Raw genomic sequence first — 25,713 nt, forward strand, 5'->3', positions numbered from 1 at the left:
TTCCATGTAGAAGTCGTACTTAGTACTATCTTGAGCACAAGGTCCCTCTAATACTAGATTCTTAAGCCCTATCAACTGCACTAATAAAGCCATCAACAGCCATCCAACCCTTGGCACCTTAAAAAATTCGGTCCCATCATCATAACTTCTTGGCATCAAAAGACGTCACGTTAACCGAGGATGATTGATGTCCAAACTCCCAAATGTAGGTTAGTAGTGCGAGCTGTCATAAAAGGGAATAAACGCCTCCCGAGAACAGTGTCCACATATGTTGTATATCAACCAAGGGACGCATTGTGGCGCTCGCAAGCCACAAAGAGTCCACAAAAACACCCTGAGTCTGGAATATCACTAAATTTAAAGTCAGGACCCTGGTAGAGAGCGCGGCTAATGAGAACTGAGGTCATTGTCTGAGCAATCAAAATCCCATGGACCGCATCTTCGGGTTTTTATAACATCTTTGATTGGATGAGCCAATCCTCCCAAGACCGTTAGTAGGTGACTCGGCTCGAGAACCATCGGGGATTGTCCCTTGGTTCGTGGCTTCGGTGTGTTTTTCCATATCGGGTATTTTCAGATCGACCTAATTTCCAAATCGAGCATATATCAAATTTTTGGATCGTATGGTTATATGACTTGAGTTTTTTTTTCACTTTTTTGCCTCTCTGATATCCGTGGATATGTCTGATGCTTCGTATCGGGTATACGGCAGGTGTGTCTAATTCTATTTCCAGTTGGGATCTTCCAGATCCCGAGGCGTATGGAGTACTCCACATTCGTATCCCGATGGCCAGGTCTGGAATATCAGTTGATAAAGATTTTCATTTTTTTTTCGTATTTGATCTTCCTTTTTTTTTTCTCGGTCAGCAGGTCATGTTCATTTTGAGTGGTAATATCCGACCCAAGTTCTCAGTGAACCCTTGCAGAATTGGAGTCACAATATACAGAAATGGGGTCATACTTTAGGCTTTTGGATATGACATCTTTTCTGTTTACGATCCCGAGTTTACGGCGAGATCGTGAATTTCAATATGTCGTACGTCGTAATATGTAAGTATTGCTAGATAACCGGCATTTGTTTAGATCAAACCCCTTAAGAAAGGGAGATGGCCAAAATATGTCCGCTTGTACTATGTTGTATACATTGCACAATAGTTCTTGTTCAATGCAGTGGTTTCAATCGATTGGCGATGTTTGTTTCACTGATTTATTAATGATCTCTTCACTGACTGTTCACCACTGTTTACTGATGATCTAACCAATTCCTCTATCGATTTATTTAGCTATAAAAACTGACCTTTGAAAATCTATATATTTCCAATGTATAAAATATTTATAGTTACGTATCTCACAATTTAACATTCAGAACTAGAAAGGATTTCAATACTCCGAGACAAACAATTATGACGTCAGAATATGCCCGTTCCTTTGAAGCGGGACCAAAATAAGTTAATTCTGCTAGCTGATCCTTCGGGTATAATGGGAGTCTAGTTATGGAGACAAACTGCGAATTTGGAAATACACCAACGTATGTACAAAAGTACGCTAGTAATTTTCGGTTAGTAGCCGAGGTGGCATCCACCTGGGCATCTAACGTATTGTTTGCTCTGACTGGTGCGTTTGATTTGGCTGTTCTTTATTTTTTCGGAGGAAAATATTTGCCGACTAGGGCTCTGATCGGCGTTTATCCCTCTTTATAGTGGGGTTTTAGATTTGGCTGGGCACTGCTTATATAGGAACGTACTTTATTTTTATAGTACATCATATATAGATATTGAAGACTCCTAGGATTTGTACTGCATTAGATTAATTAAATATAATCTGAAGTCCACTTAACATTGTGCTTATAAGGTTGAAATGGTACCTATCCATGGTTGCTTATAAATTATGTCGTGATTATGCGGTTCTAATTTCGCCTGACATCTTGCCCTAAGTCGTGTCACCATTGCCCCTGACTGACAGTATAATATAGATCATCATCCTCATTGATATAGTGCTGATGTTTAGCTCAAAATAGAACACCATTCTAAACTTGCTGACATCAAAAACTTCGAGGCTCAAGTAGTATCCAACTTCTGCACTTGACCTCGCAGTGTCTGACCTAAATTTAGGCTGTCATGCAAATGATAATGTTCAAAGATAATAAAAGTTAATATCCCTGCAGTGTTTTGCTCCTTTGTCTTATATTCGAACTTACTTCAGGCTCTCTATGGCCTGACCATAATAGAAGACAGAGCAATGCCTGTTTGTCTTTATAGTCTTATTAATGTGGCACATAGACCATTGTCTGTGATACCCCAGCCTCTTTATAGAAATAGTTCTGTTCTCCCTGTAGTGGCTGGTTTTTAAGCTGCCCTCTATGCCATAGCCACGGCATGGGGTCCTTCACTGCAGCCTGCGGCATGATTCTACCGAACGAAAACCCCCCGATGTTAAGCAAAGGGCCCTTTTTGAACATTCATCTCAGTCGACAAACTAGATTTAGACTGTCTCACTCAGGTTGCACCCCTACAGTTGCCGATGCACCCAGTTTAAGGTTCTATTGCAGTCACACACAATGAAATTATATCCCAAGTACTATCCAATCTTGGAAGTACCCCACCATAGTTGTAAACCTCAGTCGTGACTTCCTTGTACGTTTGCCTCAAAAATGGAAGGCACAACCAGAGACGAGCACGTGTTGCCATAGGCAGCGCTCCTTCCTCAACAGGGTTGTGACTCTGTTTACTATTTCATCCTCCATTTTCTTTCCTTTCCTTTTCTCTTCCTTTTCTCTTCTCCCACTTCACACTCGTTTCCCTTTACCCACTTTACCCTTCGTTTTCCATCGATTACTTGGTTATCTCATCAAGTCATCACTACTTACATTCGTTTACAAACCCATCTTCGCCAAGATGGTAGCTTGGACGCGTTTCAAGTTGCTCCTGGTCATGGTCACCACTCTGGTGACCATGGCTTCCGCCGCGGCCGGTACATACCATGGCTCATACCATGGCCCATACCAGGCCACATTATGATTGTTTACTGACCTTGCTGGACAGAGTGCCAAAATGTCGAGTCGGTCTTTCTTCAGGACCCCCGCACTGGTGAGCAGTACCAGTTTGGTGAAAGTAAGTCAACCTCACTATCTAGGTCTACCCCCAAGCCTGCCGTTACTGACCAGCTTCACAGTCAATGTTCTGCCTCGTGCCTTGTTCGGTCGTGCTGTCCACGCTGCTGATCTGAGTAAGTCCAAGCTCCTCATCCTCATACGGGGATTTCTCAATTCCCTCAATTCTTCCAGATCAAAAACTAATTTGATGCTAGTCACTGTCACGGTTACCCACACCACCTGCGGTCCTGATGAAGCGACCACGACTCTCACTACCGATGTTCATTGCACCACTGGTCCTGAGTCTACTACTCCTGTCCCGGTTCAGGTCACTTCTCCTGCTCCTACTACCTCCTTGACTCCGGTCCCTGTTGCCACTCAGACTTCTGTTCCCAGCGCCCCTCAGGTGTCTACCCAGCCATCTGCTCCGGCCTCCTCGCAGACTTCTGTGTCCAGTACTCCTCAGGTGACCACCGTGTCATCTGTGCCTGCCGGTCCTCACAGTTCTGTTCCTGCAACTACTGATGTGACCACCAAGTCTTCTGCACCCGGTACAACCAATACTCCTGCGCCCGGCACCACTTTGGTGACCTCGCAGTCTTCTGTTCCCGGAACTGCCGAGACCCCAGCGCCTAGTGCTACTCAGGTTTCCACTGGAAGCGGCTCTGTAACCAACACTGGATCCTCCACGGTTACTGCCACTGCCACTGAGTCGGTGTCTTCATCTCGTCCCAATGCTACCAGTGTGGCTCCTGTTCCTGTCACCACTTCTGAGGACCACACCACTTCTACGATTCCTGGCACTGTCACCGAGGTGACCACCGAGACGATCTCTTCGCCTTGCCCTGAATCCTCCGAAGTCTCTTCTCGTCCTACCAACGTGGTTCCTGTCCCTGGTAGCACTGGCATTGCTTACACAAACTCGACTGTCTCCCAGACTCCTACCCCTGCGAATCATTTGAGTACTGGATACACTGCATCTTCTCGCCCCAGCTCAACTGAGCTGGCTCCTGCTCCAGTAACCACTGAAGTCACTATCACCGTTGAGATTTCTTGCACTGAGACAACCCGGTGTGTCAGCACCCAGGTTACTACCAGTACCTTGCCACTCTCGGAGACAACTGTTCCGGCTACCGCTCCAGAGGCCACTATGACCACTGAGTCTCAGCCGACTGTTCCCACTCCTGTTCCCGGTTCCACTGAGCTGGTCACTGTCACGGTCGACATCCCTTGCACTGAGACCACCAAATGCATCAGTACCACGGTGTATACCACCACCCCTACGGAGACTACCACCGTCTCTGTGACTCCAATTCCGGCTACAGTTACTGTTCCGCTGACCACCACTGAAATGGTTACCACTGTTATCCAGCCCACTGTCCCTGGTGGCGTTCCACAGGAGACCACTCAGGTTGTGACTACAGTGATCCAGCCAACTGTTCCTGCTCCTGTTCCACTGACCACTACTGAAGTGGTGACCACTGTTGTCCAGCCAACTGCCCCTGGTGGCGTTCCACAGGAGACAACCCAGGTTGTTACTACAGTGATCCAGCCAACTGTTCCTGCTCCAGTTCCGCAGGCTCCCACCCATGAGGTTACTACCGAGGTTAATCCGACTGAGTTGGTCCCGCTTCCCCACGCTAGCACTGTCGAGGCTACTACTCTGGTCAAGGTTCCTGCTCCTGCTACTCAGCAGAGTACCACAACCGAGTCCCAGGTTTCGGTGCCTCCACAGCAGCCTACCCACACTCAGAAGGATACTGCCCCGCCGGTTCCTCAGGGTACTTTTTCCAGTGGCACTCACGCCCCTTCTCCTGTTTTCAACGGTGCCGAGGCCCCTGGCGCCAACTGCCATCTCTTTACCATGAGCATTTTGATTATGCTCTCTCACTTGATTCATTTGATTCAGTGAGGATGCTACACTTCTACCGCGTTAGGCAAGTCTAGCCATATTCTGACTTAGCAAGTATGGTACCTGATGCGATGATTGTGTCCGTGATGGTTTCGAATTTCTGAATTTGAGGAACCCGTGGTTTTAATGGGTTGCCTTTTTGTTTTATGGGATGCAACTGGCTCCCGTTAATCTTGCAAATCTTTTAGTGACTCATGTTCTAGTTTAAGCATAGCTTTTCTAATTTCAGAGATGTTCACTATTGATTATGTCCAAATGATCTTGTAATCTGTAAACGATCTGTAAATTACTGTACTTGGTTAACCTTCCTTCCTTGGGCCTCTCCCTTCAGCTCCCGACTTAAAGATCATTTTTCATTCTTCTAACTCTTTATCTTACACTCATCGCTGCTTGATCACCCAGGTCCTAGGCAAAGCCCCGTGCCAAGCCTATTTTATACCATATTTTATGGCCTTGGAAGAAACTAGAATCGAGATCACATGCACTACGGTTCACCAAGACCTTCCTCGGAGGGCCAATCAAGGCCCGGTAGTTCATGACAACAAGTTTGGAGTTCTATAATATTATTTGGATGAGATATAACTATTCAATTATGCAATAAATGAAGAGCCGAGGGACTTCCAGACGGCAAGATTGATATTGAGCCCTTCTGGATTACAAGCGCAGTCAACATGACAAAATAGCAAAAGGAGTGGATTCATGACATCAAAAGTGAATATCCAAATCATGGGCTCTCTGGGGCTATCACAATCATTAGGATTCAAGGAAATCTAATGCTTGATATCATTGCAAATATGCAGGATTAACATCTCAACCTTTTCCACTCAATAAGCCTGGTGTCCTCCACACCCAGCGACATCCAGTGAGCAATCAACGTCGCGGGCATCAAGTTCCTCTCTCTTGTAAGCTTGGTGTCCTCCACACCCAGCAACATCCAGCGAGCAATCCACATCGCGGGCATCAAGCTCCTCGCGCTTGTAAGCCTGGTGTCCTCCACACCCAGCGACATCCAGTGAGCAATCAACGTCGCGGGCATCAAGCTCCTCTCGCTTGTAAGCCTGGTGTCCTCCACACCCAGCAACATCCAGCGAGCAATCAACGTCACGGGCATCAATGGAAGCATAATCTAGGATAAAATTTAGCGTCTAGATCTTTAGCTCATGATGTAGATAACAGTACTGCTAATTGGTGCGGCAAGGCACAAGTATGGCAAAGCCAACAGAAGGTAGGCAAATTGCATCTTGTCAGAAGTTGTAAGACTTTGTATTCAGATTTGAGTGCGTAGGTCAATTGGGAAGGGGCTGGAATAGTCGTGAAAGGTTGGCATTGGCCTTGGAATGGAAATTGAGTTGGCTTTTATAGATGATCAAGGCTGTATACAGCCGACTAATCCTTAGTGAATATGCCCCATTACTGACATCACCGTTCAGCGTCCCTATCTAGACTTACTGCTCACCCCGCTTCCATCCCGCTCTCTCTCTCTACGCCACTTTTGATGATTTGTGCCGCGTACTGTCGTATTCGATTGATCTCGTCTTTGAATACGCAGGCTAGGTATACCATACGTATGCTATGCATGTTTCTCCCTATGCCTCTTGGAGATGCTTTTACCGAATTGAATCATGTTATCAAAGACCGGAGACATACAGAATCTACCAAAGTACAATCTGATGCAGTGAGAATACTACCCCGGGGGCCAGGAAAAGCTCAATGACCGTCGGGCTCCGGCGAATATCTTTTCACCTCTCTTGATTTCAAATCAATCATCAACTTTTTTCTTACTAGCATTGCAGGTGCGGGAAATAAATGTGCCGCTTGCAACGTGTCGCTGCTTGCAACGTGTCAGATGATTGTGGAATCTCAGAGTGGCTCTACCTCTGTCTTACGGTGTCAAACGCCTCTTTGGGGGCACCTATGAGAGATAACTATTTCCTTGAAGTATACTCGACGATAGAGGCTTGAAATGGCATCCGTTTGCTACTAAGAAATAGAACGCAGAGAGCTATATGGGTGGCCTAGTAAAATCCCGTATCATTTTCATTAGAAGCTCCTAGGGTGTAAGATTGGAAGTGTGTTCCCTCGCGGTAGGTTCATATCACAGGAGAGCCGGGGAAGGTTGCTGATGTCCACAAGAAAGAAACAGGAAAAGGGAAAAAGGCTACGATTCTAGAAGAATTGATGGAATACAAGACTACCGTAGCTATTGTGATGTGTGTAATTCTTTTGCAAGTAGAAAATCAACTTGCTATCCTCAAAAAAACAAAATCTTAGGCTCAAACGCTCACCACAAAATGTCTATCAGGGTGAATTACCACTGACAGTGTAATTGAATGGGCTTGCTGTTGAAAAGATTAGTATCACTTCGATCTCGTTTCGTATATTATATAGTTCTTACGCAGTTCAGGGTGATAATCTGGATGACGGATCAAATTAGGATCAAATCCATTAAAACTGTTCGCCAAAACCCATTCCTCGATAGACTCCCAATTCGCACATTTATGTACGACCTCAAAATTTGGCCACGGCTTGGGATAATTTGGGATCCAGTCAAAGGTGTTGATAGACAAATCCGCGTTGCACATCACATATTGCCGTAAGCCATCCAAGCAGTGGTCTTTGGAGAAATTAGCTTGTATAAAATCAACGGGGACAGGACTTACCAATGTGCTGGCCCAGATTTTCCTCCGTGGAATTGTAGTGGTCTTGGTGAATGTATCTACGCACCCATCTCTGTGGGATATCTTTATTAGCGACAGCCAGTTTAACCCATGCTATATTGAATACATACCAAGCAATGTAGCTGATGATACACGTCCAAGGCAGCCATATACCCCGATCCATCTTGAAGCTCAACAGAAGTCCGATTGATTCTGTCAAGTGATTCCTTATCTACGAGAATGGCAGCAGACGGATGAAGAAGCTTATTCCATGCCTCCTCTAATTCGGGTCTGGGTGGTCCTTTGAACGGATTCGTTATTTCAAGCTGATTTTGGAAGGTTCTCAATTCCCACTTGAGTGCCTTTGATGCTGGGCCTAGGGTTTCGATGTTAGCAGCAATTAGGTGAACAAATGTCAGACTTACTGTAAGCACGGGCGAATTCGGGGCCATCCTTTGAACAACGAGATTGTGAATGGTCCCAGAAAAGAAAGAAAATTGTTGTGTAAACGGTAAAGACAAAAAGTTGGATGAGCCATGGCAAACATTGCTCGTAGGGGCTTTTTTTGGGAGAACGAATATGCTCAGCAAATTCGCTTTCTTCATCTACAGATAGCGAATTTGATCTTGGGAGGAAAGGGCTTTCCTCTATCGATTCACTTTGTAATTGTGTCATGGTGTGATTCTAAAATGAAGCATACTTAAGAATGCGAATAAAGATAGGAATTTTAGAACGGCTGACTTCTCGGAAAGTGAAGGGGCGACTGGGAGTCACTGGACGTGAGATTCCTTTCCCCCGCTTATGTCGCGATATATCGAGATAAATCGCGTCTTATAGATAGGCATAGCAAACCCCGAGGTGCATGATGTTGGCAAGAATTCTAAGGTTACAGTGAAACCGGCCCCCTACTTCTATCTTCGAGGCTTTCCACTAGTAATTATGCAGCTATTTTAGTAGTAAATTTGGTTATAGAAGATACACAAGAGGCTTTGGGTAAGCCGGCTACTGCTTACTTGGGACAATGCTGCATTGAAAATTGCCCGAAATTTAACGGCCGATGCAGTAGTTCTATAGCTGATGAGATAGTTGTCTCTCCCTCTTAATCAATTACCTCAATTAACCGACTTCCCATAACCCAACGACTCTTCTTATCTCTACTCCTTCAGTCACACCAGTAAACATACAATATGGGTCTAAGCATAAGGTACCTCATTGGAGGTAAATTCAAGACTGAACAAGAATACTCTATCTTGAGCTCCGACGATGAAGTCTTAGAATCTTCTAAGCCCTCGAGAGAAACCTTTACAAAAGCAAACAATTTGCGATTCGGTGGCCATGCTCGGTTCAAAATCGTATTTGTTGTTGCCATTATCAGTACGGGTATTGCTCTGGCGATGCTATTTTTCACATTCCTGGGGTGGAATATGTGCTCTTCGGAGCAGAACTCCCTTCTAAGGACACCAGTCCCATCTTGTTTGTCTTGAAGATTGATTTGAGAGAATAACGAACTGACCAGTCTACAGTCCCCAAAGAAATTCGATATTTCGAACGGAATCAAACTTTTATCGACCCGCCAAACCCAGAAAACGATATAGCATGGAATCAGCTCTTGCCCGTATGTACTCAGATTCCGTGCTCATTAGCAATTCGCTGATAAAGTAGGACGGACGGGGATACATCTACGTCGAAAACGGCGCGAAATACGATCTGGAACCAGGAGTTCAAAAGGAGACTGGAGAGATATATGGCGTCTCAATGTTCCATCAGATTCATTGCCTCGGTGTTATTCGTCGAGATTATTATAAGTTGGCAATGGGGATTCAGACAGATGATCATTCCGTCAAAGAGGAAGCAGAGCGACAACTTGCCTACGAGCATACAGGTCATTGTTTTGATTACCTGAGGCAAGCGTTTGAATGCTCTGGTGACATGACTCTTGAATGGCCAAGAACAGAGAAAGATGGAAGCCGATTCCAGACGGATGGAACAGGTATTCCTCATGTTTGTGCGAGCAAGGTAAGAGCTTCCTTTCAAACCTACAAGTTGTTCGAGCTAAGCATTATTGACATAATGTACAGGACGCAATAATGGACTATATGGAAGTTTATGGTTATCGTGAAGCCCACAACCATGATATTGCAGCTTGATGTTGGGTAGTCGAAGTGACTTGGTAGAAATCTCCAGAAACGCGACGTGAAGCATCTCCCCAAGGTTCTTAGTCAACGCGGGTCTGCATTGACTATAGACGAATTCATACATCCTATTTTCCTATATCACTGTGTATATGCTTCTCTAGTATATTTTTGGTCTAGTTTTACAGCTTGCGTTAGAGAATGATCTTCAGTAAACATCTTGCCCGTTTATTATTGATTAGTCCGGATCAAAATAAAACTAAAGCAGCAGTAAAGATCCCGCATCTGAGATAAGCCACTATTACCAGCGTAGGATCTGTATCAGCATCTGGGGAAAATGTTATAATTCGAGTCTAATCAATTGGCCTGGTGGCGTCAGAAGTAGCTGGTTTGGGTGACAACAGGTTGGTTTCTAATATTAAACTGCATATGCTCGTGCCTTCGTGGACATTGAACATCGTAAGCACTAACAGTATTACGTGTTGTAGACTCGATAGACTCGAAAAAATCAATCTATTCCAGTGCTAACCCTTCGATAAGAAATGCATCTTCTCATTGATGCGTGTATGTCGTGCTCGTGCTTCAAGCATGCCAACTTGCCAAGAGCCAAGAGTAACAAGCATCATTAGCCGCACAAAGTGATCCTTGGCGTTCCGTGTTAGGATAAAGCACTGTTCTTGTACATTCTGTACGGAATACTAGATATATTCAATCGAGACCTATCGGGGGCCCGTCGGGGTCCGTAAGTACCTCCGCCCCAATATTGTAATAGTCGAATCAATTGTGGGGTATGCAAAAAGTACGGATCAGCAGAATACGGAGTACTACTACTCCAAACCGGAATCTGTTAGAGCCTTTTGAGCTTGAAACGCAATTTTGAGAGATAAGAATACAATTGCCACGTCATAATTGCCTTTCCTTAGTCTAATAGGGTGAAATCCAGCACACTATTTTTGGGTCGAAGACGTTGCATCTGATTTAGGGGACCAAGCGGACTATTATCCTGGAATGGACTATGACTATACATCAACTGATTATGTATCGACTTAGGCATCTCGAGATTTTCTCTTTACCGAGAATTCAAAATTACACAATATCGTGTCTGGCCTCATCCTGCCCTAGTCCAATTCTTGGCCTTGTTTCTCCTCTTCTATAGCTGTTTCTCATACCAAATCGCATCCAATCCTCCCAAGTCAACTTTGTTATGAGAAATCCCATAGAATGAGCAACCAACTTCCACCGTACAAGTTCTCCGCGGTGAAGACCTTAGAGCCACCAAAGATGGACGGCCCAGACCAATATGATCCCCTCCTAAACGACGATGAGAAGTCTGCAGAGCAAGGTGAAAAGCGAGTTGCCACCCAGGCTCGAAATCGCTTTCTCCTCCTCAGTGGTGGCTTGCTTCTCTTGTCAATTCTCATACTTATCATGGGAGGCATCAACATTGCTATGGTCTCGTCCGTGGCAAGCGGTACTACCAAGACGGGTGACGACGTTACAGCTGTCCGAACGGCATTGGCAACAAATCATCTGCATCAAGCCTCGAATCAATCGACTGGGGATGAATTTGGCCACTGTGGGAAATCCATTATAGAGGCCCGGGAGCTTGGCTGCATCTTCGATCCAATGTCCTGGGCATGGCAGCGGCCAGAATGCTACCACGCCGATTTGGTAAAGGACTTCCTAGGAAGAATGGATTGGCATTTCTACCTCAGCAATGAAACACTTCCGGCAGAGGAAGTGCCACGCGAGGAATGGGAGCGGGGGGATTATACCATTCTTTATGGCCCGCGGATGTGGCATCAATTTCACTGTACCTATTCCTGGAGGAAGTTCCACGACTCCTTCCGTCACGGAATGCCTATGGACAATGATATCCTCAAGCCCGAACACACGCTTCACTGCGATAATGTTTTCCTCCACGGCTACGACCCGAAGATTTCAGTACCGTGCGACCACTGGGAGAGTGGATGCCACACAACGGAGCTCCATGCAGGATTCAATCGTTGCGGTTGGTCGTAAAAATCTGGGCATGACAGAATGCGGAATACCTAGACGGATATCAAAGTGGTTCAAGGCTGGGACAAGGTTGGATGAAGGGTGAGTGACTCTAGTGGATATATGAGTAGATACTGGCTTTGATAGCACAAAGTGCAAGTAGGGAAGGAACCAATGAGCCTATCCATTTACCTACATTATGTATGTAAGATCATAGATGGTGAGACAGCGATGACGCGATAGACAGGGGTTTGTTAGTCCCAAGCACGGGGGTTACCAGATACCAGGGTGTTTAATTAACTTACAAATCAGTTTCGAATTGGTGCTAGTGGTATTTGACCTCTTGAGAATAAGTACTTCTACCCTTATCTTCATCCGAATAAATAGCAGCGGAAAAAAGACACGAAACCATGCCAGAGTGCTCACTTCAGGCTGATAACAGTTTCGGTCCTGTAGTAGATAGCGCTTGCCGTGATGGCTTTGATTTTACGCTATTGTTCGAACAAGCCATACTTGGCCTCGTTCCTGCAGTCGCATTCATCCTCGCGTGTCCCCTTCGCTTGCGAGTTCTGGTCAATAGAGATGTTCGCACTCAGCCTCACAAAATGAGATTGGCAAAGTTGGTAAGCACTTTCACATGACCACCTAGGTACTCACAGAAACACAAGGTAATGTCAATTTTACAGATAACTGCCCTCGTTTTTGCCGCCATTCAACTCGCCCTGCTGATCAGCTGGGCAAAAAAACCCCGGCCAACGAAGTTCTCTGTCGCGTCAAGTGCAATTAATTTGGTAGTGGCAATGCAAATTGTGGTCTTGTCGTGGGTGGAAGATGAACGATCGGTTAGACCGTCATCGCTCCTCGCCATCTACCTTCTCTTCACGCTGCTCTTCGATGTTGTACAGGCAAGAAGTTTATGGTTGTCTCACCGGGATCTCCTTATTTCTATTTTGTTCACTACAAGTGTCGCTGCAAAAACAGCAATGGTACTTTTCGAGAGCTTGGGGAAGCAAAAGCATCTCATAGGTTCTTATCAAGACCTTCCGCCCGAGTCGACTAGTGGAATTGTTAATCGATCATTCATGTGGTGGCTGAACCGCCTTTTTTCCACGGGCTTTCGATCCTTGCTTACTACCGAAGATCTTGATCGACTAGACAAACCCTTGGAGTCCGCAGAAACGACGCAAAAGGCATTGAGAGCTTGGGCTCAACGCCGGCATCCCGAGCGCCGTTTCGAATTCACATGGCAGATGGGCCGAGCGTTCAAAGGTCCACTTGCTTTTATGGTACTTCCACGCATATTCTTGATCGGCTTTACCTTCTCACAACCCTTCTTGATCGCGTCTGTTCTCAACTGGCTTGATAACTCACATAGCGCGAGCAATCTCGGTTATGGCCTCATCGGCGCTACAGTTCTAATATATTTGGGAATGGCCCTCTCAAACCTCATATACGACCAGATGTTGTACCGGTTGGTGACAATGTTTCGAGGTGCAGCCTCATCAATGATCTACGACCATGCCTTACACATCCCCGATGGCACTCTAGGGGATCGTTCTGCTACGGTGACTCTAATGACTACCGACGTTGACCGGATAATTTCCAGTCTAATCACTTTGAATGAATTCTGGGCGCGGACGATTGAAGTGGGCATTGGCATTGCGCTACTCGCGCTCCGGTTAGGGTGGGTTTGCCTGATGCCATTAATAATCGTTCTCAGTAAGAATTATTTTGATTCACATATAAAAACGATTTACTGAACGTTTTATAATAGTCTCTAGTGGCGGAAGTATCTATATCTCGAAGCATATAGGGGGTTATCAGAAAGTATGGGTGGATGCCGTCCAGCAACGCATATCAATCACCCGCTCACTGCTGGATGGTATCCAAACTATCAAAGCGACTGGCTTATCTCAGACCTTTGTTCGGCTTGTACAGAGAAAAAGGACCGAAGAAACCCATCAAATGGCCACGTACCGATGGAATCTGGTCTGGAAGAATATGATCCAGAATCTGCCTTGGGCCTTAGCTCCAGCTTTGACCTTCGTCGTCTATGCTGCTCAAGGAAACGAGCTGAATGCTACCATGGTTTTCAGTAGTCTGTCCATTATAACTCTCTTGACTAACCCGGCTTCGAAGCTATTGAGTGCGATTCCTTCCATAGCGGCTTCGTCAGGATCCTTTGACAGAATACAAGCATTTCTTTTACTGGAAGCCAGTCCTCAACACACAACGGAGGGACTTTATAGCAGAGAAACGGAACTTGATGCATCTCCGCACGCCGAAATGCAATACATGTCTTTCAAGGGCCCAGATACCGACCTTCAAACACCTGTCATCTCAATAAAAAATCTCAGCATTCGCCCATCCTCATCAGCAAAAATTGTCTTAAGAGATGTTAATTTAGAAGTCCCTCTTGGGGCACTGGTCATAATACAAGGGGCAGTTGGGTCAGGAAAATCGACGCTGCTTCGGGCTATACTTTGCCAAACAGTTTGCGAGACAGGATCAATGACAATGACCATTCGACCGGCTTTTTGCGCTCAAACACCGTGGGTCCCAAGTGGCACCATCCGTGATATAATCTGTGGGTTCTCGGATCCAATAAAGGATGCAATTGATGAAAAGTGGTACGAGGTTGTTCTTCACGCATGTGACCTCAATTCGGACCTGGCTCTCCTTCGCGAAGGAGACTCTACACGAATTGGACATGGATCTGGCCATATACTGAGCGGTGGTCAAATGCATCGGATCGCCCTTGCTCGAGCGGTATATGCTCGCAATAAGCTTTTGCTGTTAGATGACATATTCAGTGCACTGGATCGGAAAACCAAGGGTAATATCATATCCCGTCTTTTGGGTGTTGACGGACTACTCCGAAAAACAAAATTGACCATTGTTTTGGTGACACATGAGAGTATGACCCCCTTTGTTTTTTGTCAAATACGAGCTAACAACCTAGTAGTGGAGCAGCTGCCTTGTCCAGATCGAGCTTATTTCCTTTCAGATGGGCATCTTCAGGAAGAGCCCGTGGGGAATGTTCAAGAAATAAGGTCTGATCCTGTGGAAGAGTCGAAAGAATTCCCGTTGGCGATAGAAGATAAAGCCGCCTTGATCTCAAAGGCGAATAAGATTGACGATCTCAGGAGGGCAACCGGAGACTCTGCTGTTTATGCGTATTATCTGCGCTACGTTGGGTGGACGAACGCTGTGATATTTGTCTTTTTCGTGACAATTAATGTCTTCTCTAGCACGTATAGTCGTACGTGGACTCTTCACTACTACTCCCTGATACTATGTATCACTAACAGCTTTCTACTAGAAATTTGGCTTAAGCGATGGGCTGATCGTGGTGGAGGCCAAAAGGCACTATATGTCTCCATCTATTTCTTCCTTGCCATTTGCAATACTGTCGGGAATGGTGGTTATGTCTGGTAAAGCGCTCTGTCTGATACATAAAGGGCTCACTAACCAAAGTATAGGGCTATCCTTATTCTGATCTCGCCCTCAACAGCGCGTCGGCTTCATTATGTCGTGCTGAAGACTGTCATGATGTACATTCAATTCTTTCCTCCCGCAGTCAACTGCTGACACCTCCAAGGGCAACCCCTCAATTTCTAGTTACTGTTGACATCGGGTCAATATTAAACCGATTCAGCCAGGATATGACCTTGATAGAAAGCGATTTGCCTGTTGGCATCTTGATCACCGTCTCAAGTAAGTCATTATACTCTCTAGAGAAGATCTTCTATCGCTTGCTAATCATCTTATGGCTGATATAGATCTCTTTTCATCAATTGCCAGTGCTGCTCTAATTGCAACTGGATCAAAGTACATGGCAATATCCGTGCCATTCCTGCTCATCTCCCTCTTTCTCTTACAGCATTTCTACCTGAAAACATCGCGACAACTTCGTTTACTGGACCTGGAAATCAGGGATCCGTTGTACTCCCATCTTCATGACACTGTCGAGGGTCTTTCTACAATCCAGGCATTTGGCTGGGAAGCAAACTTTCGAATTGCTAATTCAAAATTGCTGGATGCTACCCAGCGCACGTATTATATGCTCCATTGTATACAACGCTGGCTCACGTTGGTCCTAGACCTCATCGTCGCTGCCGAAGCAGTCATCGTCGTCAGTTTAGTAGTGTCTTTGAGACATACAACGAGTGTTGGATTGCTTGGAGTATCGCTCAACAGCATTCTTGGTATGTACTCCTTAACTTTTCTTGAAGATCGTATATAATTACCCAGCTGACCTTCGCAAAGCTTTCAATGGTAGTCTTTCATCTCTCATATCGGGTTGGACACAGTTGGAGATATCCCTTGGCTCAATTCTGCGCGTTAAAGACTTTGAGCTTCAAGTACCACGTGAAGTTTCAACGGAGGTAGAAATTCCCATCGACTGGCCAAGTCAGGGAGCTATTCAGTTCTCGGACATGACTGCACAATACAAGTACGTACTTCGCACAAACCCATATTTTGTCATTATTAACAAACCAAAGTTCTGGGGCAGTACTAAGAAATATCTCTCTGAAACTTTTGCCTGGTCAGAAAATCGGCATCTACGGACGTACTGGGAGGTATGATCGCCTTATGATATCTAGAGTCATCCATGCTAACTGTCCATCAGTGGAAAAAGCTCTTTGCTATCATCATTATTGAGCATGCTCACCCTAACCCACGGGTCAATTGTCATCGACAACATCGACCTCACTACTATATCACCCGATACAGTCCGCGAAAGACTCGTCACCATCTCCCAAAAGCCATTGATCATAGGTGGCTGTACAGTCCGATTCAATCTCGATCCCGCCGGACTCCACCCGGATGGAGATATCATTGCTGCTCTCGACCGGGTTGGGATCTGGGAGGTACTACTCGAAAGAGGTGGGCTAGATGTCGAGATAAATGACACTTCGCTATCGCGAGGCGAGCAACAACTGCTACAATTTGCTCGTGCGATGTTGAAAATACAAGCGAGTAACTCTAGGGTCTTGTTGATTGATGAAGGTACCAGTAGCGTCGATGCGAAAACTGAGGCCCGGGTCCAAGGGCTTTTGGAACAGGATCCTTTTTGTGCGTGTACGGTGCTTACGGTTGCGCATCGTGTTCATACTCTTTTGAGTTATGATTTGGTTATCGGTTTAGATCGGGGAATGGTGGTGGAGATGGATGAGCCTGCTATTCTGAGGAGGAAAGATAGCATCTTTAGTAACCTTATCAATAGCGGATAATGGTTCAATGGAGGTTTGGAGAGGCCAAGCTATATGACGATCTGAATAGATTGAGAAAGGTATATATAGCCACTGATCCTCAAATTCTAGTTGTAATCTAAGGAATAGAAAGCTGAGTGCATTCGGGTAGTTATATTTCTGCGAAACAAATATTACAGATAAACAGAACGTCATTCGTATGTGAGCCAAAGCAGTCAACACGCAACTTTATCAATGGCCATGATAACCAGGATGAATGCTAATATCCCAACGGGTACAGTAGCTTGGCTAAAAGCCAGGGTATCTCAGAGAAACAAGGAGAATGCATAGGTATGTGCACATGGAGTATACACACATGTAAATGGGTATGTCTCTACCCCAACAGAGTTTAAACCTCGACTTCACCAAGGGATTCAATATCTCTTGACAGAGTACAGAGGCGACATCCATCACCGATCTTGTCTCGCAGGATTCTTGCCGTCGTGACTTTGGGGCCAACGGTGCGAGAGGCAGTGGCAGATCGGGTTTCGTCAACTGGGGACATGGGCCGGGGTGTAATATCCGCAGATCGGTCACGGCTGCTCGCGCCGGATTGTTGCTGTGATGTGTCTGAGTGCAAGTGGGATAGATGGAAAATATGGCCACAAGCAAAGGCGACGAGAATTTCTCGCTCTGCACGGTTATTAGTATTGTGTTTCATAAGGAACGGGGAATCAAAATACCGTTTGCCCGGAAGGCGGCATTACAACCGCCACATCTTCCCTGTCCAGGGCTGGATTTCCTCGCAGTGGTTACGGATTGATCTTGAGGGGTATTTGGTGTCGGTGTCTTATTGCGATCTTCCTCTGCGTCCGAGATGATATCGAACTTGATTCCTCGGCGCTGACCCTTGCGCAGCGTGTCCATCCCAAGTGCAACTTCGCTTTGCATAACTCTAGCCGCGCCTTGACTGATACTAGCCTGCAGATCATGCTCACGGATCAAGCGAGTGAGGCCCTCTCTTAGACCTTCAATCTCCAGTCCGCTTGGAATCCGGCGAACAAGCTTTATTGGGTCGATGGCTGTTCCGGCCTCGACAAGAAGTCCATGAATGAACTTTGGCTTGTCCATTGAGTAATCAAGTAGATCCTCCCATAGATCAGGGTCATCCTGTGATTTTGCAAATGAAATCGCCTGCGAAACATCCTTAAGATCTGATAGAATCAGGTTCAAGGCTCGCTTCGTCTGGCCCATCTTGGACAAGAGGAAAATCAGCTCCGGTGTGAACTTGTGGTCTTCGCATATGGATGTGGCTTTCTCGAATGAATAAGATATGCTTGTTTGGAGGAACTCCATCAGTAGAGGCCGGTCGTAGTCGGCAAATACCTCAACGGCCGTGTCGGCAAAGTTATCAATCAGGGCTTTGCCTTCATCGGCAGCAAGCTTGCTGGCTGCATCCCGAGCATGAATTCCACGTCCTCTTCTGGGCTTAGACGCATCGTGTGGTAATGATTCGCCTCGCCAGAGCGCACGGAGATAGAAATAAAGAAACAGGAACCGATCTGCAGCGATCAACTGTGATACCACAGTTTCCGGGGGAACAATGCCCGTGTATGCTTCGCTTACAAGAAGTCGCGTGGGCTCGGATGTCAACTCCTCCAGTTCGGTTATCATGGCCGAGTTCATTTGCTCTTCGGAGACACGAATCATAATGAAGGCCGGTATATCATCAGTGACTGCATCGAGCAAGCGGTGTTCCCGAACCAAAGCCATAGCAGCATCTCCATCTTGCAATCGAATATAGCAACGCAAGGCTTCACGGTAATGCCCTCCTACTAGGAACAACTTGGCGAGACAATCTGTAAGGATTCGCCACTCCTCAGACCCGGCACGCACTGATTTGGATTTCGAATATGCCTCGATAGCTTCTGTAATAATGTTCGCATCAAACAAATCGGATGGCCATGTTTCGATGAGTTCTTTGAATTTGGCCAAGTCTCGTGGCACATAGTGACTGAGAATGACTTCATAAATCCGAGAAGACAACGATGGATTCAAGTCGATTGGGATTTGGGAAGTGATCTCGTCGATTTTATCGTTTTTGATGAAGGTCCATGCCCAGTGTTCCCATCGTGGGGCATTACGGATGACTTTGCCACAAATTCTCGCAGCATCAATCCACTTCTCTTCGCTGACAAGTTGGTTGATCCAAAGTTCCCCAAGGCGAGCCTTTTCTTGTTCAGCGGCAGAAACTTTTGTTCGACCGGCCGTCATGATAGACGACCGATCATCGAAAAATTCACCTAAACTAGTTTGGGACCTCCCTGCAGCCTCGGGGATAGCTTCGGTTACGTCAGGTATCGAGCCCGCAGCTTCAGGATGTTCATCGACGAGACGCCATGCGTCCTCGTACTGGCCATGAGAGTCAAGCCAGGACAGACGGTCCGCGAGATCCCTTTTGACTGCAACAACGCAGTCATATGGGCTGTGGACAAAGATCTTGGCGCCAGGAGCACCTGAAACTTCCTGCACCTCCTTCGGAAGGGCATCTTCAGCCGCGTGGAGCTTGGATATGAAAGAGGGAGCAACCCTACCAGACCCCTTGTCGCCACTACTTGTGGTGCTGCGGATGCTGGCGCCGGAGCTAAATAGCCGCGCGGAGTACATGGTAGCATCCAAAAGCCCATACCCAAGAGCCCCCAGGGCACCACGCTGGACGACTTGTCCCTCGGGGGTCTTCCACGGAGGCAAGACACTTAGATGATAATCAGACGCAGAGAGGCCTTCAAATCGGTTAATTGAAAGTGTATCAGCGCTGATTTCTTCCTTGGTTTCAATGTCAATGACACGAAGTTCAGGTTCTAGACCCTTCTTTCGGTTGCGGATCCCACTGCTTCTTCCGTTGCTTGTATTTTCACCCTCGGTTTCCATATATGCGAGAATGACAAGAAGACGAGGTGTATACAATGATATGCCGGATACCACACAATCTGTTCGTAATCTGTGTTCAAAGTTAGGGATGAACAATTCAAAACGTGAGAGTTCCGTGCTTACATTGTGACAACCTCTGCAGAGCCCAATTTCTCGCCCTTGGATGTTTTGCTTGCCCTTTCGGGATAGACATCGATGACCCAAACGGTTCCTCCCCAACCGACGACAAGCTTTTCCACTTTCTCAGTGAGCACAGTTGACTGTATCTCTGGACTTGTAGAATCTTCATTCGGATCGAGATTGTCCCGACTGTCTAAAGCTGACTGGTCGATCCATTCTGCGCGTGCTTTCCAAACACCGGCCATTTCCTCCCAGCCGGGGCGATTTGGACGATCAATATGGCTGATTCGTTTCCAAGCAAATTCGGTCTCTGAAGAATCCAGATGCAGATTTGACCGCATAATCTTAATGCCTTCCTCGTTGACCCAGGCCACGTATTTTCCTGACAGTGACCATTTAATTGTGCTTATAGCCCCTTCGCCGCTATGAAGAATGGTATCTTTTCCGCTATTTGATGCCAGACCCATGGAACCAAGCCAACTAGAGGCTGTGGCGGCCGCACCTCCCATTGTTGTCGAGTTGGAGGTCGCTCCAATACGACCGCCAGCTGTTAGGACCAATTCACCCGCTCGGCCACCAGACAGGTATGACCGGTCAGTTTTATACTCTGGAGACAAAGCAATAGATTGAACTGGGCGGCCAAAATTGCGCAATAGCACATCCTTAGGGTCAACCAGCGAGGAGACGCACACATGGCCATCGATTGAGGATGTTCCGATGTAAATGGAGTTCGATGGTGTGGAAGGGACGGTGGGATAACTACCCAGTTTTCCTCCGCGGATGCTGCCGGCGGTATTAGACGATCGCGTGGATGGTCTGTATTCTTCTGCGGTCTGTTTGAAAGTATCTTGCCTAAGGTTCGGGAGCGGAGGCGGAAATGGTGATACCGATATCGAGGTGACACTTGCTGTATGTGCATGATATACACGGAGGGATTGTAGCAGTGGCAGGGACATAATATGCTTGACAAGGTCAGCTCATATGTCTGCGCGGAGGTGTGGCTAACTTACGACGTTACCGTTGTGTGTCCCGACGACCTGGGCATATTATTAGCTCATTGCATAGTATATATTTCGTAAAATTGCATACCATTTTGTCTCCTGCTACTAGGAACGAGCTTGTCGCATCCCCGTTGCGATATACCGAGCCCAGGTGCTTCGTCAGGTATGCGTACTTGAGGCGAGGCTCCTCGTCCTCGTCGTCCAAGTCGTCCTCTTCCTCGGCCTCCTCCTCTTCTTCCTCTTCATCGTTGCTGCTACTAGAGCTGCTGTCATTGCATCGTTGGTGTATATCTTGGGCGCCTTGAGTCGTGTCTGTAGGTGAGCTGGTTTGTATGGATGTGTCGTGCTTGGGAGTGCTCTGAACGGCACTTTCGTCCGGCGATGTCGCGCCAGGCGCGTCCATGGCGAATCCCTCTCAGCACCTGCAGCTCCCAAGCTGGTTGAAGTGGAATGCGACAAGCTGGAAACGGTGGTTCTACAGTTGAGCCGGGGTAGGTCAGGGCCCGTCGGGAGCTTGGTCCCATGACTAAGCGGGGTATCGGGCCGCGGGCTGCAAAACGATGTCATCGACCAACCGAGCAACTGAGGTTTTCGTTCCTCAAACACATGCACACGATGTTTGCCAGGCCTCATGTCTGCTTGAGCTGCAAGCGAACAGGATTACGTCTTCCTACGCGACCACAGATCCAATACCTCCATGTCTCTCCTCCATTGGCACTTCCCCGACGGAAAGATTTCTTCTCCTCCAATGCCCATTTGAAACAAAAACAAAATAACAGCGATGAGCCAATTGAGTTTTCCGCTGATTCCCAAAAGCAACGTCGACGGGGGCCTAGGTTACCAGCAGCTCCCACTTCATTGCGGCGAGTAGCGGTAGAGGCACAGAGGTCGAAGGATGGCATTATTTCCAAGGCGCTTCTTAAAGAGCAGGGGTTATATCGGACTAAGGTATGCATAACTCAGGTTTCCTATAATTTCCTTCCACTAATTTTTTGATGTCTCTAGACAGTAACCGCATACGCCGTAGCCGAGCAATTCAACATCCGCCAAGTCAGAGATATTTTACAAGAACGAGGGTACGAACCGGACCCGTTGGAAACTGGGCTCTTCCCTCAAGTCGTTCACGTTCAGATACCGTTGGACTCCATACAGCGCATGACAAATCCCTCCAGCACGGGTCTACCATCCGACGAAGTAGGTGATTTATTTGTGTTTCCCTCCGGCACAGTAGTAGCGTGGTCGCTCCCAGAAGGATTCACATCATTCCTGGCAACACGAACTCTCTTGCCTGCAGCAGAAGGCGCCCATGTGGATGATTTGGAAACCGAGGATCTTGAATTTGTGGAGGACCCGAAGCGGGAGAACAGTGTGATTAAAGGGGACACAATTATACTAGGGACCAACCCTGGTCACGGAGATGCAGAGAGATTGCCAGCGGCGCAACAATCCGTCGACACTGTTTTGACCAAGGTTGCATTTTCGTCGGGTCTCGCTCGGAGTACGAAATTAGCCGTCCTCGAGAGCCTTCTTTCAAACTATTTTGAATCGACTCGGCCAATTCCGACCCTCCTATCACAAGGGTCCCGACTCCCTTTTACACGAGATTTTGTCCTCCGCAAGACCGGGCAACTACTAAGTGTCCGAGCGCAGCTCAATCTCTATTCCGAGCTCACTGATTCCCTTCCTGATATCTTTTGGGACAGCCGACACGAGCTCGGCTTGGAGGGATACTACGAGCAGGCTGGCAGAGCTTTAGATGTTGGAATTCGCATCAAACTGCTGAACGAGAAGATGGACTATGCGCAAGAGATCGCAAGTGTACTCCGGGAGCGCCTTAGTGAGACACATGGTCTCCGGCTAGAATGGATTATCATTCTGCTTATTGCCGTTGAAGTTGGCTTTGAAGTATTACGTTTATGGAAAGAAAGAGTACATGAACAACAGGAGGAGGCGCGCAAGCAGGAGGCATAGAGTCACCTGAGGCCGGAAATGACAGGCGCAAGCTCGGTGAGATTATTTTGCCCACTGTGTACTAACTATGATACCCCTTCACTCTTGAATTTAAGCATAATACCCCAAATGACCATGTTCAGCTCCAAAAGAGTGCAATATAAAGCATAGCTGCTGCCTTGCAAGTAAACAAAGCCCAGGTGACCCTTATCAGCTGCCCCCGCGCTTAGTCATATGAGACTCCGCACGAGGCAACTTCGATAGTACGCCGATGACCTTTGTAGCCTCCTGAATATACCTATCCCTTCTCTGAATACGACCTCCTAGTACTTATATACTTTTTCTATTCTTATATCCTTTTTCTGTGTCAGTTCAACAAGTGTGCTCCCTAAGATCACGGAGAAAGACTGCCATCGATGATGCGGGGATCATCACAACAGTTCATGGGGGTCCCCGGACCTCAGAAGATCCTCAAGACCTTTGGCTCGCTTTGGCTTTCGCAGACTTCGAACCAGAATACAAACCCTGGAACTTCGTCATCATGCCCTGTCTCGGAAATAAGTTGCCAGGCTAAATACCACGGTCAAGACACATGCTGTTTCAACTACCCCGGTGGCCAAATGCTGCAGACGCAATTCTGGGATGTCGACCCTGCACTCGGCCCTGAAGATGCATGGACTATCCATGGACTATGGTGAGCTCGTTCTACATCCCCAGAGTTGAATGAATATAACACTAACTCTTCAGGCCCGATCACTGCAATGGCGGCTTTGATCAGTTCTGCGACTCCGGACGCAAGTACAGCAACATTTCACTGATTCTAGTAGACGCGGGCCGGGGAGATTTGCTCGAATACATGAGCGAGTATTGGAAGGATTTCCGTGGTGATGACAGCAATCTATGGCAACACGAGTGGAACAAGCACGGCACCTGCGTCAGCACGCTGGAACCACATTGCTACACGGACTACCTGCCGCAACAGGATGTCGTGGACTACTTTGACAAAACTGTTGAGGTTTACAGGGAATTGCCTACCTATGAGGTTAGTTCGATTGTCTCGATCAATGACTCACTATATTTTCGGATCGAACCACTGACTATGCATAAGTTCCTGGCCAGTGCTGGCATCACACCATCTCAGACTCAGACCTATGCTCTTGCCGATATTGAAGCTGCACTGGAACAAGCCCATGGAAACCCTGTCACTATCCGTTGCCGGGGCGGCGCCATCAATGAGATTTGGTACCATTTCAATATTGCAGGAAGTCTACAGTCCGGGAAATTCATCTCTGCAGGCCCAGGTTAGTCAAAGCCAGATTTACCTACTTAGGTAGACGCCAAGCTTACAAAATGATCAGACGGGCAGAAATCCAATTGCCCCTCCAGGGGAATCAAGTATCCACTGAAGCATGCTCAACATGAGCCTTCCCCGACAACCACAGGTGGTCACCCGGCACCCACAGCTCCTGGCACTCCATTTGCAGGCCGAGGTAACTTGGTTGTATCGAGACTTGGCAGAAAGCATGGCTGTATCATCAGCTACGGAACATGGTTTTCGTCAGGGACCTGTGCCACTTTCCGGGCCGAAAAGATATCAGGTTCGTAGCTGTGCTTTCTGCATATGACCCGTCTACTATTGCTTGCTAACATGAAGCGAATGGCATCCTGCAGATGATATATTTACTCTGAAATCTAGCAAGGGGCCCTGCGCCTTCGAGCGAGATGCCCTTGCTTGCGGACCTCACGTCAACAAACCAAGCGAGTTCACCGTATGTATATCCCAGATCACTTTTTACAAGATATCATCTCATATTCTCACACTGCATATAGGCCAAAGATGGTAAGCTCGCTTACAGTGATCACACTACTTTCTATGCCGAGAATCCACCCAAGGGGCGTACACAGAGTACCGTGTATGCTTCGCAAGGGGGGCGGCCTATCGAGATCGAGATCACCTGGGCTTCGAAGTAGATGGGTTATGTTTACATTACTATATCCCTGTTATGGTCCTAGTGGAATTAGGTCGGCCTATTGGGATGTGATTATAGTTGCATAGAAATCCCGGCATAGAATGTGGCGAGGGACTGTTAGACACTGATTCGTTAACGCAGAGTAATTAGAAATTCCAAATAGAAATGCGCTTTGCCCAGAGTGGCATCTTAATATCTGTAATTTTCTTCGTGTACGAATACCTATGAGGGAACACATCGGTAGACTTAAGGTCACTGGGATTCAGACAATTTGCTCTCTCTTCTCTTGTACTGACTCCTTTGTACGGCCTTCTTTCCCTTAATCTAACAAGATGAAGTACAGGTTGGAGCCTAATTCTACAATCGATAGAGCAACAGATGATATGGGAGCAGATGTAATCTGTAGGCATGAAAATTTGAAACAGTAGAGTACAGGCTATCCTCAATTATGTCTATCAGGGAAGGGAAATAATCCTTCAGACAAACCATCCTTTGTTGACAGGGTAGGTGTACAGAAAAGATCCATTGAAAGTAAAGACATCAAATACATATCGCATCATGAAAATTTAGAAAAGAATGGTAAACACCGGGAATAAGCACGCCGCCGTACATGAAACGTCATCGAAGTGATGAGCTAAGGCCAAAGGGACGTGAACAATCAAAGCATGAAAAAGACAAAGGAAAAGCATGAAAAACAAAAGAAAAAGAGAAATACAGGGGGAAATAAGGGCAAAGGGGGCAAAAAGCAAATAGCCC

The 25,713-nt window shown here is 46.8% G+C and overlaps 8 protein-coding genes across 8 annotated transcripts; 6 read left to right on the plus strand and 2 right to left on the minus strand.

Annotated features, from left to right (window-relative positions):
- Window positions 1-2,894: 2,894 nt before the first annotated feature.
- PGRI_027360 (uncharacterized protein) lies at window positions 2,895-5,003 on the plus strand (the record flags this gene model as incomplete). Its single annotated transcript, XM_040790449.1, has 4 exons — window positions 2,895-2,970; window positions 3,042-3,110; window positions 3,172-3,225; window positions 3,307-5,003. 4 exons carry the CDS (start codon window positions 2,895-2,897, stop codon window positions 5,001-5,003), a joined length of 1,896 nt encoding a protein of 631 aa, XP_040647402.1.
- Window positions 5,004-5,827: 824 nt separating this feature from the next.
- PGRI_027370 (uncharacterized protein) lies at window positions 5,828-6,243 on the minus strand (the record flags this gene model as incomplete). The annotated part of the gene is made up of 2 exons (XM_040790450.1): window positions 5,828-6,129; window positions 6,183-6,243. The coding sequence occupies 2 exons, from the start codon at window positions 6,241-6,243 to the stop codon at window positions 5,828-5,830; spliced, it is 363 nt and encodes a 120-aa protein (XP_040647403.1).
- Window positions 6,244-8,847: 2,604 nt separating this feature from the next.
- On the plus strand, window positions 8,848-9,807 carry PGRI_027380 (uncharacterized protein; the record flags this gene model as incomplete). Its single annotated transcript, XM_040790451.1, has 4 exons — window positions 8,848-9,133; window positions 9,184-9,275; window positions 9,323-9,676; window positions 9,739-9,807. The coding sequence occupies 4 exons, from the start codon at window positions 8,848-8,850 to the stop codon at window positions 9,805-9,807; spliced, it is 801 nt and encodes a 266-aa protein (XP_040647404.1).
- A 1,206-nt stretch (window positions 9,808-11,013) lies between these two features.
- Window positions 11,014-11,814, plus strand: PGRI_027390 (uncharacterized protein; the record flags this gene model as incomplete). Its single annotated transcript, XM_040790452.1, has 1 exon — window positions 11,014-11,814. One exon carries the CDS (start codon window positions 11,014-11,016, stop codon window positions 11,812-11,814), a length of 801 nt encoding a protein of 266 aa, XP_040647405.1.
- A 581-nt stretch (window positions 11,815-12,395) lies between these two features.
- PGRI_027400 (ABC transporter, transmembrane domain, type 1) lies at window positions 12,396-17,027 on the plus strand (the record flags this gene model as incomplete). The annotated part of the gene is made up of 11 exons (XM_040790453.1): window positions 12,396-12,413; window positions 12,477-13,509; window positions 13,565-14,707; window positions 14,756-15,052; window positions 15,113-15,224; window positions 15,273-15,344; window positions 15,392-15,507; window positions 15,573-15,998; window positions 16,060-16,246; window positions 16,296-16,373; window positions 16,424-17,027. The coding sequence occupies 11 exons, from the start codon at window positions 12,396-12,398 to the stop codon at window positions 17,025-17,027; spliced, it is 4,086 nt and encodes a 1,361-aa protein (XP_040647406.1).
- Window positions 17,028-17,394: 367 nt separating this feature from the next.
- Window positions 17,395-21,440, minus strand: PGRI_027410 (CLH domain-containing protein; the record flags this gene model as incomplete). The annotated part of the gene is made up of 5 exons (XM_040790454.1): window positions 17,395-17,678; window positions 17,729-19,986; window positions 20,040-20,998; window positions 21,047-21,073; window positions 21,126-21,440. The coding sequence occupies 5 exons, from the start codon at window positions 21,438-21,440 to the stop codon at window positions 17,395-17,397; spliced, it is 3,843 nt and encodes a 1,280-aa protein (XP_040647407.1).
- A 212-nt stretch (window positions 21,441-21,652) lies between these two features.
- On the plus strand, window positions 21,653-23,008 carry PGRI_027420 (RMD1 family protein; the record flags this gene model as incomplete). The annotated part of the gene is made up of 2 exons (XM_040790455.1): window positions 21,653-21,985; window positions 22,043-23,008. The coding sequence occupies 2 exons, from the start codon at window positions 21,653-21,655 to the stop codon at window positions 23,006-23,008; spliced, it is 1,299 nt and encodes a 432-aa protein (XP_040647408.1).
- A 395-nt stretch (window positions 23,009-23,403) lies between these two features.
- PGRI_027430 (T2 family ribonuclease) lies at window positions 23,404-24,958 on the plus strand (the record flags this gene model as incomplete). The annotated part of the gene is made up of 5 exons (XM_040790456.1): window positions 23,404-23,681; window positions 23,735-24,029; window positions 24,096-24,288; window positions 24,659-24,756; window positions 24,818-24,958. 5 exons carry the CDS (start codon window positions 23,404-23,406, stop codon window positions 24,956-24,958), a joined length of 1,005 nt encoding a protein of 334 aa, XP_040647409.1.
- Window positions 24,959-25,713: the final 755 nt, after the last annotated feature.

Source organism: Penicillium griseofulvum (genome assembly GCF_001561935.1).
Source record: "Penicillium griseofulvum strain PG3 chromosome Unknown contig_80, whole genome shotgun sequence".
Classification (NCBI taxonomy): Eukaryota; Fungi; Ascomycota; class Eurotiomycetes; order Eurotiales; family Aspergillaceae; genus Penicillium; species Penicillium griseofulvum.